At 42.3% G+C, this 17,791-nt stretch overlaps 1 protein-coding gene across 1 annotated transcript in view; it reads right to left on the reverse strand.

Annotated features, from left to right (window-relative positions):
* Positions 1-233: 233 nt before the first annotated feature.
* The window catches only part of WDFY1 (WD repeat and FYVE domain containing 1), a 46,288-nt gene continuing 28,730 nt past the window's right edge, over positions 234-17,791 (reverse strand). Inside the window, exons 5-12 of the mRNA XM_065880496.1 lie at positions 16,187-16,337; positions 14,278-14,390; positions 12,337-12,463; positions 10,081-10,186; positions 4,495-4,596; positions 2,829-2,959; positions 1,232-1,340; positions 234-445 (exon numbers count right to left, since the gene is read on the reverse strand). Of these exons, the coding sequence (XP_065736568.1) occupies positions 386-445; positions 1,232-1,340; positions 2,829-2,959; positions 4,495-4,596; positions 10,081-10,186; positions 12,337-12,463; positions 14,278-14,390; positions 16,187-16,337 (899 nt within the window). The 3' untranslated portion in view covers positions 234-385. The remainder of the gene's footprint in view (positions 446-1,231; positions 1,341-2,828; positions 2,960-4,494; positions 4,597-10,080; positions 10,187-12,336; positions 12,464-14,277; positions 14,391-16,186; positions 16,338-17,791) is intronic.

Consider the following 17,791-nt stretch of genomic DNA (forward strand, 5'->3'; position numbering starts at 1 on the left):
GCCCCTGCGGGCCCAGCAGGTCTGGGGGGAAGTGTGTTTGTAGTTGGAACTGCTTGAAGAAAGTTCTAGGCTTTAACTCTTCCGTTCAGTATTTTTCCTCCGAAACTCTCGCGTGCTAAATTACTACCTCAGCACACGTCAGCTCACCATGCCCGAGGACGTCTCGCTGGAGTAACTCCATTCCTTGGGGACCCGCTACATCCCACAGGTAGTTCCACAAAGGCCCCAAAACACACCTTTACATTTTTTTTTCTTTTTAAAAACGTTGATTTGGTTTTTAGTGGCTGCTGTCCATCCACGTGACAGTGACTGTGGAGCTACAGGGAAGCATCCTGTTTGGTGAAGGCTGCTGCTGGGAAGGTGCAGACCCCGCCCGGCTCCTGGATCAATGTGGAGAAAACCCAGTCGCCAGGCTGCAGCCCACCACGGGCGTCATGTCCCAAATCTGCAAGAGAAGGGGGAGGCCTGGAGACGCAGCACCAGTCACGTGGCCCCCCAGGAGGCGCTGTTGGCGCTCAGAACAGACAGCTGTTACACTCTCAAAGGGGCCAACATAACTCATTCTCTTCTTTCCCTACAAAACCTTCTCGAGATTTACACAGCGACGAAACAACGTGGTCGGCTAAAATATGAAAACAGCTTATAAGCAGTATCTCTCTCGACACCTGTAAATTACATCATAATGATGTTTTACTATAAATTTACTTTTATTTTTAATAAAAAGCCCACTGGGGAAAAGCCCCTTTTTTTTTTTATTATGACATAAACTATGTCATAGTTTTACAACTCAAGAGTGGTACTAAGGATAAAACACTTACTTTCAGTTTCTGCGTTAGCCACCCAAGGATTTAATAAAAAAGCGTGTGGTTATTTCTTATATGTGGGAAGCCTTCTGCCCAGGATGAAAGGATCAATAGCCAGGGAAGGCGTGATCAGAGAAAGGGGTCAGCTAAGGCCAGGCACTGGGAGGGAGGACCCTGGGGCTGGCTCAGTGCAGACAGTGACAGAGGTGTGCCAGGCCCTCACTGGCTCACCTGGAGAGAACGACGTGGCCGAGGGAGACACCACCAAGGGCCTGGAAACTCACAAACATGCAGTTCGTTTCCAGGTTTCCACGTGGCTATAGGTTGTTCATCAAAAGGCAAGGCGAGCTTGCCAATCAGAATGCCGTATGCACATTCATAGCATGACGGTGGAGCAATCTACACTGAGGTGCTAATTGGCAGGTTACCTTCACCACGCGATCGGTCCCACAGGTCACCATCAGGCCCCTAGCAACATCCATGGACATGTGGGAGATGTTATGTTTTCCTTCGTGAAAGGTTGCTAGAGAAGTCCGACTAACAGAGAGAAAAGAGACCATTTAAACTCCCCCCACTGTTTCTAGAGCCAAGGGATGAATTTTCTTAGCAACAGAGAGGAAATACGATAACAGCGTCAAAATTCGCTCCTAAAAACGTGGCTGCAGTTTTGAAAACTATAATTAAAGGATGATGGAAAGCATGATAAGTTGCAAGACTATTTTATAAAAGATTTTCTAAAACTCCCAAAATAATTTTTTTTTCTTTTTTTTTTTTTTTTTTTTTTAGCGGAAAGGCTGGTACCTTCCTAGACATAAGGACAAGACTACACTGCATGAGATCCCAGGCTGCAGGCTCCCCCGGAACCCTGGTGTGAGAAGCAGTGCTCCTGAGCACACTGACCCTCACTCTGCTCCAAAGCCAGCAGCAGCCCAGGCCCCATCTCCAGCTCCCTGACCGGCACCAGTGGTGCCGCACTAGCTTTCCTACTTGGGCTTCCCCCAAGGTGTGTCCGTCTGCTACTTTCAAAGATGATTCACCAGCTTCCCCGGTGGCACAGTGGTTAAGAATCCGCCTGCCGATGCAGGGGACACGGGTTCGAGCCCTGGTCCGGGAAGATCCCACATGCCGCGGAGCAACTAAGCCCGTGCGTCACAACTACTGAGCTGCGTGCTGCAACTACTGAAGCCCGCGCACCTAAAGCCCGTGTTCCGCAACAAGAGAAGCCACCGCAATGAGAAGCCTGCCCACCGCAACGATCAGTAGACCCCGCTAGCCGCAACTAGCGAAAGCTCGCACGCAGCAACGACGACCCAATGCGGCCAAAAATTAATAAAAATAAAAGAAAGGAGCAAAATAAAATGCTGGTTCTGTCCAAATGGATCTGAGTCAGGAGAGAATGGAGGACAGACAGATTTGTCTTACACACAAATAGTTATTTAAGAACAGATTGCTAGGTCGGATTGTTGTGGAATAGAGAACAGGGGTCTCCGGAGTTTTCCCACAAATAAAATTTCCATGCGTGTGTGCGCACAGGTGGAAGCCAGGGTACTTCTGTAGGGTGCCAGTTCAGCCACCCATCAGTGTGCACACGGCCTGCACCCTCACAGCATCCCGAGTGGTGAGGGGCTCCGGGCCAGACTGGTCCTAGCAGCATCATTTCTCACAGTGTTTGGGAGAAACTTGTCTTAAGTCATAAAGCTAGAGCAGAATCCTCTCTTTAGAAACTGTTTATGAAAGGGATAAACGTGTGGGCAGGAACACAGGTGATCCTGAACAACACGCTTCCAACGGCGTGGGTCCGCTTATACCCAGAGTTTTTTCAACGGTAAATACCACAGCGCTACGTGGTCCGCAGAACCGTGGATAGGAAGGGCCAACTCTTTTTATACCCAAGTTACCCACGACGCGGAGGGCTGCACCTCTGACCCTCGCGTTGTTCAAGGGTCAACCATGTATCTGTATCATTTCTCGGGCTCTCCCACTGCAGATGGACACACAAAAAGATAAAGATAAGCAAACACTCACTCCTCGTCCTTGATGGAGTCATAGCAGGAATCGCAGACGCGGACCTGGAACTCAAAGCCCATGACAGGGTAGCTGGAGCGCTTGCTGCTGCACTTCCCACAGACAGCCTGCCCACACTTCCTGCAGTGATGCTTCCGGGACCAGAAGGAGGAAGAGGAGGAGTTTACCTTTTGCTTTAATGCCCGTGGCCTCACTTCAGAGTAGGGGAAATGGAATTGGGACAATGTGCCTCGAATTATAATCACCCCCAATTCAATGTATCAATAAACACGCCAAAGGCAGACAATATCAACACCCGTTGAGGATTTCCAAATATCTTTGCTTTGTTATTGGTTAAATACTAGTTTTTATTCATTCATATTATCTGCCTAGGCGACCATAAACAACATTGCCAAGACCAAGTTCAAGCTCATTCAGGAACCCAAATGGCTAGAGACTTCAGGAGGGAAATATTTATTCCTATTACAGAGAAAAGTTTTGATATAAAGTTTTACATGTAATTTGCCCTCATTAAGAAACAGATAACCATAATCATGTTGTACTATTTCTTTTAATCTTTCAAACTGTGATTCTGGAAATAAGCACCAAGAACATTCCAAAATAGCCCAGTTATTATTACTAATTTTAACATATTTTTTTTAAACCACTAAAAGCCTTGTGATCCACACCTTTCCTCTCTCTACCACTAGTTGTTAACTCATAAGATTAAAATTAATTCTTCATGTTTCCTTTGAAGTAGAGACTACTTCACACATAAGTTACCACCAGACATGCGTCGCGAAAACTAGGCCAAGGCTGCAATGTGGGTGCTACTTCCAAGCATTAGAATGTTATGAATGCTAAAACAATTCCTGCACTGCCTCCCAGTCTCATACCTGACCTTGGTGTAGAGTAGCTTCATAAGTAAAGTCAAAGAAAGTTTATTAACACACACAAACTTTCCATCAATCCCTTAGAGAGGTGCAACCAGTAATAAAAGGAATAAAATTGGCATTCTTTTTTACTTAACCTGCACAAATTCATATTCAATCTGAATGAGTGGCTACCTTCAAGGCTACTGTAGAACTATTTTTTTTGTAGAACTTTAGTGTTACGTGACTATCCAGTGGTAACCGCTTCCTTGAAATCTGTAGGCTATTTGGGACATGTATCTTCAACAAATTAAAAAAGATAAAAAACAGTACATACTTGAAACATGCTTAATAGAAATGCTCCAGGTACACTTACATGGAACAATTTATGAATAATCTAAAATTCTTGGTGTCAGAGTATTCCAGTGAGGGCTAATCTGTTACTTGTTGTCTGTTTGTGCAAGCATTAGGCTTAGATGCCCCAGTTCATTCTGATGTAGTACAAACACTGACTTTAACAAGTGATAGTCCTAAACTCAAAACTCTTTCATCTATTGACAAATGGGCTCCCAGGGTTTTCTGTGCGTCCCGGCTTTTCCAGTGCAGGACAAGCAGTGGCATAGTCTGCTAACGGTCTCACTATTACTCGGGAAAGGCCCTGCTCATGGTCGGTCACACAATGATGGTGACACCACAAGGGTAGGAATCAACAGCATTTACAGGGAAAAGTGCGATTCCAAACAAAATGACAAATTAATCATATAAATAACAAAACACATAATTAACTCAGTGATGACTCGATGTTGGCTACTCACCTGTCTCAACCCCAGTGTCTTCGTGTCCCACATCTGCTTTATATTCCAGAAAAAGGGCTGCTCACATTTCTGACAAGAATCACTTTCTAACCACTGAGGAGCCTGGGGGAGGAGAAAGTGAAACCCAACATGTGAGCATCTGCCTGTTTACCCTGAGTTGTCAGAAATTAACACAACAGTTCCAGACCTTGGTGGGGTTATCCTTTTTTCAAACTCTTCAATATATTATATATTGAAGTATTCAGTATTCATTATTAATTATATGTAATAAACATATTCATTATTAATATGTAATAAACCTATTCAGTATTATGTTTGTGTTTTGAATCATCTTTATCATTTTTGCCATGTTTTCAGGATTGTTCATTTTTAATCTACCAATAGGAGGGAGTAGTTCATTTTGCATTATGAACTCTTAAGGGTTGTCTTCATACACTTCTTTTTTATGCCCAAAGTTTTTAAAGTTGTTTGATAACTATATCCAGTTGAGCAAAAACCTTTCTTGCAGAACCTGACGAACTACCACTTGAGAAGGCTTGTGGGGTCACAAGGTGACCAGCAGGAGATCTTTGGGGCGGGACATCGTGTCAGACAGGTGAGCTGCCCCGCCCCCATTCCCAGTTCCCGGGAGTGGTGCCCACACAGCCAGCCTGCGGACCCCCATTCGAGCAGTGATCTCTCTGCACTGCAATTCTTTTTTTTTTCTTTTTTGCAGTACGTGGGCCCCTCACTGCTGTGGCCTCTCCCGTCGCGGAGCACAGGCTCCAGACACGCAGGCTCAGCGGCCAAGGCTCACGGGCCCAGCCGCTCCGCGACATGTGGGATCTTCCCGGACTGGGGCACGAACCAGCGTCCCCTGCATCGGCAGGCGGACTCTCAACCACTGCGCCACCAGGGAAGCCCTGCACCGCAATTCTTTATGCACATTTCCTCCCCCCAGCCCCTTCGACTAACCTATGAATTATTCACTGGTCTTTTCATCTTTAAATACGTTCAGCCTGTCACAGGGTAGGCCTCAATGAATTTTTGTTGAAACAGGGCAATTAGGCCTCAAAATTACTTCACTGAGAACTTAGAAAATATTTCTCTAAACAAAACATTACAAGTTGTATTTGATTACAAGATGAACCTGCTAAAAGCCTATTTAACCTCAATCATGTATCGTCATATACATGCAGTAAAAATAGAAAATACTACTTCCATAAAATTAAACCAAAGGTCATGAAGTAAGAAATAATCTGTTCTTGATCTGGAAAGTTAACACTCAAGAAAAATGTATCTGTTAAGAGGAGACCATGGGAGAACCACAGGAAATGACCTACACTGATCCTTATAAAATATTCAGTGAAGATGGTCAGCTTTACAGAGATTCGAAAGGGGACTTTTGGTGGTTTAAAGAATGAGTTTCCCAACTTCTTTTTTTGTTTCCTATTTCATCAAAACTTTTGGCTTTCCTATTCCTTATTTTAGATATGGCACTAGAAATATTTCTATATAGGACAGCCATTACGAAGGTCTTTCTTTCGGGGGTTGGGGGGTAAGGCACTCACAAACAGAATGAAGTGGGCTGAGACAGAGGAGAGGTTTCTTTAAATAACTGCGCTAATGTTGGAAATGAGAAGGGAGGACAGAAAGGATGATAAAGAGATGCACACCTCTGTGAGGAAGAATACTACTTGATGTAGAATTACTTGTTTCTGTGACCAGGGAAGAGAGAAGGTGGTTTGAAAACACTGCCTGTGAACAATGTTCCTGAAGGAGAAACGGTGATTACAATGACTCGACGGGCCCTGCTGCCAACAACGTGGGGACATTAAATCGCAGGGGGAAGGAAAGCAGGGGCCACTGTCTAGTCTTATGTTTGTGACACACACCAGTGTAACTCCTGCAATACCACCCACGTGAGGAACAGTCACGTGGGACAAGATGAACGCAAAAACGTATTCACGGCAGTGATATTCAAGTATGAGTATAAACCGCATAAGGCTGTGAGGATTAAATGAGGCAACGTTGGCGAAGCGTTTTGCATAATGTCTGGTATATACAAAGGGTCTTATAAGTCCAGCAGTGTGTGCCAAGGGTTTTATATGCCTTACTTTGCTTAATTTTCAGTACAACCCTAGGAGATACAGAGCAACGTTCTCCCCATTTTACAGGCAAAGAAACTGTGGCTCAGAGATTGAAGCGACTGTCCATGGTTGGTTAGTGGGTAGAGCTCCCAGTAGACCCAGGAGTCCAGTCCACAGCCCTGCACTCGTCCACTGTGCTCCACACAGCTCTGGACATGGTCCTCTTCACTTCAACATGTCAGGGTCTCCAAACATGTTTCCGGAGTATGACAACCTATGGGGACTGAGTTCCTGCACTCAGGAACCATGCTTCTGCCTAAGGGTTAGGAAAGAATATTACTTTGCTGAACTGGAGGGCAGAGGGGCATGAGGGAAGAAAAAATATGCTTTAAATAATTTGAGATAACAAATGAAAAAATGAACTCAGAAATAAACAGACTTATTGGAACATATTTTGATATAAGAAATATCCATAACTTTGTTTCTTTTAATAGAATTGTGTTATGGTGTAAGCTATCATGAACCATCCTATTAAATGCTTATTCTCTAAGGAGACAAAGTTTTCTTTTATGCTGAGAAGAGCCGAAGAGAACATTAATCAAGTTTTCTGTTTCACTCTCTTTTCTCCATGTTGCTCCATCTGCCTAATCTGGACAAAGATGATGTAACAAGAATAATCCCAATGCACTGCTGCTGCTAATGGGTGCGCTCGCCTACTTTGCACTGATGTATAAGATAGTATCCATTCTGTGGTCTACTAGCTCCAAATAAAGTTCTCATTTCAAGAGGATTCATTCTAATTCTTGTTACTTGCTCATTTGTGTTTCATGCCTACTTCCAGAAAGGAGTCCCTTTGATTACAATCTGGAAGGGAGGCAGATCTGCTTCCAACCAGCCAGTGTGGTGGCTGACAGCCACTGTAGGCTGCGGACACTCCACAGTCAGTGTTTCCAGGTGACTCAGAAAGAAATTCCAGCAAACACTGTGGGGCTAGGGAATCTGGGATTAATCCTCTAGGCCTGTGCCTAAAGAAGTCCTACAAATTGTCCAAAACCCTAACTCAAGTTCAGAATCTAACAGATTGGAGGTGGCTTACTTTTGCACTAATATTTACTCAGCTGGTAGAAACAAAACAAAACAACAACAAAAAAAAAAAAACCCAAAAAATCTACTAAAAGTGCTGCATCTTTTTGACATAATTTTCTTTCCCACCAATACTGCCAACCATTGAGACAGAAAAGCTCATAGAGCAAAACGTATTACCAGCTGTGTGCTCGTGATTTGGGGTACTCTTCCATAAGTGACTACAAGGAAAAGAGTGACCCCCACAGGAATGACAGGACTGTCTTTTCTTTCCCTAGAGGCACAAATAAACTCCACACTCACATAACCTTGAAGGTAAGAACTCTGCTTCTACTTGCTACATCTGAAAGAACTTACCAAGGATGAGAATAGTGGATCGAAATCCAAGCGGTTAAACTCTTATAAGAGCCACTAGTAGCATCAGGCCCCAGTGGTCTCCTCCCTCATGATCCAGGAAACACAGAATAAGACTGAAAAACAACAGGCCGAGTCTAGGAAATGGAACAGTATACTAGCTGCCACTGTCGCACATAACTAGCAGATGATAAATATAAAACGCGGCTCAAATAAATCTTTGCAAAGAAAGTATTACACACTCTGGAATATCGAGCCAATGTTACATATGTTTAATAACAAGTTACTCTAAGCCTTACAAAAAGACCTTTAGAAAATTCTAAAAGGGAAATTAACCAGCAGACATGCAATCAAGATTTCCTCTATATGAGGTCACTAAAAAAGTAGCGATCGGTACTTCTCCAGATGACGGACCGCATTTTATCATTTATACGGTAGTCTGTTTCCTTCACTAGATTACAAGCTTCTTGCAGGTATGAATCTTTGTGTATAAAGCATGGTAATCATAAAGTCTGGAAGTGAGTAATACTGCTATTTCTTTTATTTTGTTTTATAAATTTATTTTTATTTATTATTTTTGGCTGTGTTGGGCCTTCGTTGTTGTGTGCAGGCTTTCTCTAGTTGCGGCGAGCGGGGTCTACTCTTCGTTGTGGTGCGCGGGCTTCTCATTGCAGTGGCTTCTCTTGTTGTGGAGCACGGGTTCTAGAGCACGCGGGCTTCAGTAGATGCGGCGCGTGGGCTCAGTAGTTGTGGCACATGGGCTTAGTTGCTCCACAGCATGTGGGATCTTCCCAGAGCAGGGCTCAAACCCGTGTCCCCTGCATTGGCAGGCAGATTCTTAACCACTGTGCCACCAGGGAAGCCCGCTATTTCTTTTAAGTAGACTGAACCCCTTTGATTACGTCCCTAGGGTATACTAAAGATGCGAGTTTATTCATTGAGAATCAGACTCACAAGTAATTAGAGGCAACACAAAGCAGATACATGCAGGGGTGGGTGGGAATGCTGCATTCATGCCTGGCGTCCACCACAGAGGCGTGCAGCATTCTGACCTACACGCTGCGTAAAGGACGGCACCTGGAACACATCATGTGACATCATGCGATACAGTATGTACTGCAATGCAGTATCATTTATGATGCATATGCACCTAAGTTTCCAGACTTTAGGGCCACCCTTTAGATGCTCAATAAATGTTTCTGAAATTAAACCATAAGTCTTTAACACCCCTCACACTAAAATCTTCTCTGGATTCAACTCCGCTATCTACGTCACAGGTTTTAAACGCCACTTGGAAAAGACAGATAAATACCTGTGCTGGCAGAGATGAGAATGGAAATCCTGCCTGGAAATCATCTGACAACATTTATAAAAAGCATTCAGAATGCACATATCCTTGACCCAAAGGGTCTATTTTCAGAAATTTGTCTGAAATAAATAATTGAACAATCACACAATCACAAGGTCAAAAATGTTCACTGCAGCATTCTTTAAAATAGAAAAAAAGACAGAGAGATTGCTTAGATAGAGTGTCTGTCTAAAGAATTGGAAGAGACCTCAGAAGTCATCTCATTCAACTATTTCACTTTACGGAAGAAGGAATGGAGACTCAGGGAAATTAAGGCACTTAGAACTCAGGTCTCCTGAAAAGAACATTATGTTACATGGACTCAGTGGAACAGAAGTCAGTGGAAAATAAAAGCAGAGAACAGAGATATATTTTCCCAGAGGAGCTATGCCCCTGGTGCGCGTCTCGGGGACCCCAGGGCAGGTGTGCAACCTCGGAGTGCTTCCCCACAGTCACTCCCCTGGGCATGCCAGACCGTCTCCCGGGTCCTCTCCTTGCCCTTCTCTGTGAAAATCAGCCTAAATGCCCTGGCTGTGTATATCGCCTGTCCCTGTGGAAACTCTCCAATGAGTAGTGAATGCAGTGCAAAGTGACATGCAGGACCCCGTCAGCTGATAACCAGTAAGAGCTGGGACTGTCTGCACCTTGGCTGGCATCTCCGGTCACCGGGTAGAAAACCAAGAGGCAGGCTGTGGGAGCTCTCCTGGTCAGCCCTGCTTTGCCCTCTCTTACCTCCTCTCTGCTAACATCCATGTTCCACACTGCAATTCCGCCGTCTGAGGAACAGGAGACCAGCTGCCTCGTGAGCTGAAGGTAACACAGCGACTGCACCCTGTCACTGCAAACAGCACACACAACAGTCACGTGTCTCAATGTGGAAAACACAGACATCATCATGCAGGCTCAAATCTCTCCCCTCGTTGGAATCAGCAACTGACATTTTATCATTGATGATCTGGATCCCAGTATAAACTTTAATTGGCATTCTATAACTTATTATACAGAAAAATAGTTTCTATGAAATAAACACTACTAATCAGTCATTAAGAACTGCAGGTCAGAGTCCCCCACCAGCAGCCGGCAGGCGCCCTATTTGTGGGGAGACGCTAACTCCACGTTTTCCCACACTGCCATCTTGTTTATAGCAATACAATCTCACCTCAAGAAACAAGAAAAATCTCAAATAAACAATCTAACCCTACACTTAAAACAACCAGACAAAGAAGAACAAAGAAAACTCGAAGTCAGTAGAAGGAAAGAAATTATAAAGATCAGAGCAGAAATAAATGAAATAGAAAGGAAGAAAGCAATAGCAAAGATCAATAAAACTAAAAGCTGGTTCTTTGAGAAGATAAGCAAAACTGATAAACCCTTAGCCAGACTCATCAAGAAAAAAAGGGAGAGGACAAAAGCAATAAAATTAGAAATGAAAAAGGAGAAATCACAACTGACACTGCAGAGATGCAAAAGGATTATAAGAGACTACTATAAACAACTATATGCCAATAAAATGACAACCACGAAGAAATGGACAAATTCTTGGAAAGGTACAATTTTCCAAGACTGAACCAGGAAGAATTAGAAAATATAAACAGACCTATCACAAGTAATGAAATTGAAACTGCAATTAAAAATCTTCCAACAAACAAAAGTCCAGGACCAGATGGCTTCACAGGCGAATTCTATCAAACATTTAGAGAAGAGCTAATACCGATCCTTCTCAAACTCTTCCAAAAAACTACACAGGGAGAAACACTCCCAAATTTATTCTACGAAGCCACCATCACCCTGATACCAAAACCAGAAAAAGATATCACACACAAAAAAATTATAGACCAATATCACTGATGAACACAGATGCAAAAATCCTCAACAAAATACTAGCAAACAGAATCCAACAGCACATTAAAAGGATCATACACCATGATCAAGTGGGATTTATCCAAGGGATGCAAGGATTCTTCAATATACAGAAATCAATCAATATGCTACACCATATGAACAAACTGAAGAAGAAAAACCATATGATCATCTCAAGAGATGCAGAAAAAGCTTCTGACAAAATTCAACACCCATTTATGATAAAAACTCTCCAGAAAGTGGGCAGAGAGGGTACCTACCTCAACATAATCAAGGCCATATATGATAAACCCACAGCAAGCATCATTCTCAATGGTGAAAAACTGAAAGCATTTCCACTAAGATCAGGAACAAGACAAAGGTGTCCACTCTCACCACTCTTACTCAACATAGTTTTGGAAGTCCTAGCCACAGCAATCAGAGAAGAAAAAGACATAAAAGAAATACAAATTGGAAAAGAAGAAGTAAAACTGTCCCTGTTTGCAGATGACATGATACTATACATAGAGAATCCTAAAGATGCCACCAGAAAACTACTAGAACTAATCAGTGAATTTGGTAGGGTTGCAGGATACAAAATTAATGCACAGGAATCTCTTGCATTCCTATACACCAACAACGAAAAATCAGAAAGAGAAATTAAGGAAACATTCCAATTTACCATTGCAACAAAATGAATAAAATACCCAGGAATAAACCTGCCTAAGGAGGCGAAAGACTTGTACTCAGAAAACTATAAAACACTGATGAAAGACATCAAAGATGACATAAACAGATGGAGAAATATACCATGTCCTTGGATTGGAAGAATCAACATTGTGAAAATGACTGTACTATCCAAAGCAATCTACTGATTCAATGCAATTCCCTATCAAACTACCAATGGCACGGTACTTACTACCAATGGACTAAGGAAGAAGAAAACCCTGGCCTCTGTTTTTGTTACAGAACACCAGACACTCGGGCCTCACGGAAAAGCAGTTAGAAGCAGACTGAGAGAGCCCTATCAAACAGGGCTCACTGTCTGCTAAGAGACGGGGTTTGGAGAAAGTAGTCTCAGAATACTAACGCCTCCCCCGACCTGCCCCAACTCAGATTCTTTCCCCACCCTCACGAACAGTCACGCACTGGTGGCCCTGCAGCAAGAGTGTGCGGCCTTTCCTTCCTCCGATGTCCCACATGATGACGCTGTTGTCAGAGGCTCCTGAGAAGAGTAACCGTTGAATAGGGTCCCACCAGAGGCAGGCGACACTACCTAGGCGTGAGAGAGGGAGGCTAAATGTAATTCTACATCAGGACATACACATCTGAGGCAGAAGACCGAACGAGGACCAGCTGAATCTTCAAGTAAAAATGTATTTTCATCGTACAAAAGGGCGTTCAACACTTTATCACGAGTCACAGAGAAGGCACAGCACATCCGCTGTCCCAAGCTACAAGATTAGGATTTTCAGTTGTATATCAAACTGCTTTGAACACAAATGTGTTTAAAGAAGATTTTCCCCGTCTATACCAAAAAGTTATAAAATAGCTGTATATGAGGGTTAGTTCAGAAAAAGCTTCTGAAGAAAAAAAAATAGCTACCAATATCTAATGAGAAAAGGCACTGAAGTTTTCTGTGGTTACCTTATATAAGATTAAAATCTAGATTATTCTAGGGCTCTGGGACCTTGCAGGTGTCTTACCACAGGATGCCTACATTTAAGAAAACTGAATTAAGTATCTCAGAGAAAAAAAAAGAGATGCAGGTGTACCATACAATTATGCCAGAGAACTTAGGTAAAAAAATCCAAACCCTACATTTCACACTCTATATTGGCTAAACTTATTAAATTTGATATCCTTGGGAAAATCTTTCTTTCTACAGATTTCACTTTCAACAGGTCTCTTCATTGTTCCATTGACTGCTGCTTGCCTAGAAAAAAACTATTAATAAACTTGATAAAATTGAACCAGTCACACAAGCTAATAATATTTTTGGTGGGTATACAGAAAACTGATAAAGCCACATTCAAAACCAACCAACAGAGACTAGTTTCTCACAGAAGCTTAACGAAAGTGAAAAAAGAAGTATTGTGCAAAACTGGCTTCAGGGATCAACTTTGCAGAAATCCTGACCCTGTTTGATCCTATGCCCCATGCACTTCAGCTAGAGGCCTAAGAGCAGACAAGCAAGGTCCTTCTACATGAACACTGCTAAGTAGTTATCAGAACACACTCTGCCCTTAGCAACCCAGAGAATACTTAACAGCATGGGGATCATGAGACCATTAGTCATAAACAGAAAGTGGTTTCTGCAGGGCCTGTGCTTTCCTGCCTAAATCTATTCAAACTTACTGTCCTTCTCTCTCCCTTTTCCCCTTCAAGGTCCCTGATCTGATAGACTCGGTTTTAAATAAATAGATTAGCTATGGAGGACATTTAACTTGTTACACTTAAAAACACTATTTTCATAAATAAGTCCATCATTAATTCCTTCAACAAACCCCCAATTCTTCGATGTGAACCAGATGGCCTCAGAGCTTCTAATTTGTTACTCAATACAGCCGATTGAGTTTTAAAGCCTTTCCACAAAGCCCGGCCAACTCACCATCCTACAGAAATAATAAAATTCCACCCAGTCATTCTTTTCCCGGGGATGTTTCCCAAGTAGAGACAGAACCAGCTCATACATTTCTTCTAGTTGTACTCACCTACTACATCTTGCTTGGTGTCCTAGAAAGTGACAAACTTAAAACAGTAATAACAACATTCTTCCAAAGGTCTCACCATTTATAAGACATTTGAAAAGGTCTTCAAAAATCATTTAATTTAAAAGGTAAACAAAATAGAAAGTATTTCCACACAAGCAATCTAGAAGGGATTTGGACAACATGAAACCCGACCCAACACCCTGCCTTCACTTAGTTTTCACTCTTTGAGACCTTTTGAGATTTAATTCCCCTATCTGGCCGATCGAATTGAAATCTGACAGATCATAAGGAGGTGATCATTCGTGAAACCACAGAGCTGAGACCTAAATCTGGATGCCCGAATTAGGTGAAAAACGGCGGTGATTATACAGCCTACCTTCATGTCCTTTAAGGGTGGTAATGACTGAACAGGAGCTCTGTTCAAGCTTCAGCAGGCTGATCTGTCCAGAACAGTCGCCGACAAAAGCATACTGAGTATCAAAGTCATATCTGTGGAGACGCAGTCAAGGACGTATAACACAATCCATCTCAAAGTTATAAAGAAGAAAATGTGCCTTCTAAAGAGAATAAGTGACACACCTAAAACTACGAGAAAAGAAATACCCAGCTGAAAATCATACAACGTGTAAATATTGAAGAAAAAGAATGTTTTAAGCTAGAATTATCAGGAAAATTAATATTCATTCATTCAACAAGAATTCACTGAGTAGCTGTTACTATTCCAACCAGCATCCTGGGAATTGGCAACAAAAAAGTTAAGAGCTGATGGAGAAGACAGACATAAAAACAAGCGACTATAAGCAAAGTATAACTAAGTGTTAAAAAGTAAAATGCTCAATAATGAAAACAGCCGAAAAGAACTGGAAGAAAACTGCTTTTCATGAAATATCTCTGGAAATGGTGTAAAACTGACAGCAAATATGGACATGAACCCATCTTTATGGGGGGCCTAGATGATTTAGCGTTAAGTGAAGAGGATGGTTTAAATTGCTGTGAAGAGTTTTAATTTTGATCAACCAAACGGCAGCCATTTGGGGTAGCAGTAAACTTTAAATTTAAAAATATATTAACTATTGGCAACAACTCATTACTTTCTTGGTCGCTTTATGGCCATAGACATTTGTGGCAAATCAGTAGTTACCCACAATAAGATAACTACTATTTTAATTCCAAAACATAGATCAAAAGGAGGACCACAGGCTGGGCCATGATTATGTGATTCGGTGCCATTTTCTATCAATCCATACGAAAGCCAAACACATAACAGAAAAACTTATTTAGCACCTGATACATCTGAGTAGTCTTCCCTTGCTTGATTCTAAAGCATGTGGTACTATTTTAAATATCTCAGGCTGTGCATTCATTTGTAGCACACATTTTTTTATAAAGGCTTTCAATGGAAGAGAAGAGTTTTACTACACCAGATGTCCAACTCTCAAAGAGAAACTACTGCGGGGCATTTGTCTGTTGTTGACAGCCTTGACCTTGCCATCACTAAGATACACAGCTACCACAGGCAGTCTTAAGCAAGAGCGAGCTCTACGTGAAACAAATCCCATAGAGTAGTAGAAGAATTTGAGAGCGGCAATTCTGTAACATTTGGGATATCCTGAGGCAACTTTGCAAGTATTATAAGGATTATGAACCCTCTCCAAACACACTGTAGCCCATTTATGAACTCCAGGGTCACAGACCCTTCTTATGTTCTCCTGTGGGGTCTGCAAAGAAACCATCACCAGAAGAGTCGTTCCTTTCTTTCCTTCTTTATACAACAGAAAGTCTTTTCTTTCACTTTGAAAAGCAAAGGAGTGAAGGGAGGGGTCTGTGCTAATGAGGCTTAGGTTTTCCGAGATTTTGTTTTGTTTTGTTTTGTTTTTTCAGTATGTGGGCCTCTCACTGTTGTGGCCTCTCCCGTTGCTCCAGACACGCAGGCTCAGCGGCCATGGCTCACGGGCCCAGCCACTCCGCGGTATGTGGGACCTTCCCGGACCGGGGCGCGAACCCGTGTCCCCTGCATCGGCAGGCGGACTCTCAACCACTGCGCCACCAGGGAAGCCCCAAGATTTTGTATTAAAACACCTAGAGCACATCCCAGCAGAGAAGAGCAATTCATTTAGTTATTATCTTTAATAAGCCGACTTTATAGCAAAAAAGCAGAGACAGAAATTCTTAGATTTTATGTGAAATATGTAGGAATCGTTCAGTCTTTGGATCTCAATCAGCAATTTCCAAGCAGATTCAAAACTAGCTACTGAGACCGGGAGGCGCTGGGCAGGGAAGGATACTGCAGACACGAAGTCCAGGAAGTGGAGAAGTGCCTCCCGAGCATGTTCCCGCTGCGGGTGCACATCCAGCTGACACACTTGTCGTGGCCGGTGCTGATCACCCACTCTGTGGCCAGGCTGAAGATAATCGCGGTCACCCGGTTCTGATGAGCTGTGGGGACAGAAAGGGAAAGTCTGCGCCCTTCAGGAAGAAATGTGACCTTTGGAGTCCAGTCTCCGTGGGTGTGAACTGAGGCTCCCCTTCTCCACTTGGTCCGCCTGCAGACGCACAGGCTCAGCAGTCCTATCCCGGAGATGCCCGCACTCCAAACAGGCTGCAGAGCATCTGCCCGCCCCAACCCAAGATCTATCGCAGGCTCTCTGTGGCCCTGCCCTCTGCCTCCCTACAGGGAAGACCATCAAAAGCTACAAATCATTACAGAGTAAGGCTCAAGAGGGATTCAAATAATATATTAGAGAACTGATTAAAAAACACACATACAACTCTCAATGAATTCCATATGGAAAACAGCAGTCTTATCTCAACAGAATAGGTTTGTTTGTTTTTTATTGTCTATACCTTTAGTGTTTTGACTCTTTAGAAAACACTGGCATTGTAAAAAAGGGCAACTGAGATTTTCTGAAATTAACTTTTTATTATTTTTAAGATGAAGCATTTGTAAAGTTCTGCATCCCAAAGCAATAGCTGAGAATGAGGAAGGTGTTCTATTACCTAACTTCTAGAATATTTGTATTTCCAGGCCAATTGCAAGCCACACCAGGGCAGTGACCTGTCTACTTTATCTGGAACAGGATCTTGCATGCAGCTGGTGTTTAATAAATGCCCAGTTTGATGAATGAAGTCAGAGGCTAGACAGAGACACTTCTGACCTTGCTCTCAGCTGTGTAGGCTGCTTCAGAAAAACAGAGGGGCTCTCATAAATTAATCAGAAAAATCAGAAAATACTACAACTTCCAGGAAATATGGGCAAAATCATGAACAGATATTCATAAAACATGACAAATGGCCAACATTAAATAAAGCCTAAATAATTTTAAAACTGAGAACAATTTTTGACTATCAAACTGGCAATAAACATTTATAAAGATCAATATAGACTTAATGAACAGGCACTCTCAATCACCACTCATTAAAAATTTACACTATTGCTGGAAGGGTTTTGCAAAATAAATCCAGAGTATTAAAAAAAGTTTTAAAGTTTGACTCAGTTATTCTACTTTTAGTAATCTGTCTTAAATAGAAGTAATCAGAGTTACAGAATTAGAGTAAGAGTAACCATCAAGGACACACACACACACACACGTGTATATACACATATATGAAATATACACACTCACAGATATGTATACACACATATACACACCATCATATATGTTAGTATGTGTTATCAAAAAATGGAAGCAGTATACATTTTCAAAAACAGAGGAATGGTTAAATTAAATCTGCACCCAATGGAATACTATACAAAATTTCAAATGTTAATGAGCAGGAAAAGGATGGTAAATAACTCTGAAGAGCTAATAGCCTCCCACATAACTGGGGTAACAACACTTTTAAAAAGTTAATGTGAAAACCTAATTTTGATCATAAGACATGGTATTCTA

This window comes from Phocoena phocoena, chromosome 7 (assembly GCF_963924675.1).
Source record: "Phocoena phocoena chromosome 7, mPhoPho1.1, whole genome shotgun sequence".
NCBI lineage: Eukaryota > Metazoa > Chordata > Mammalia > Artiodactyla > Phocoenidae > Phocoena > Phocoena phocoena.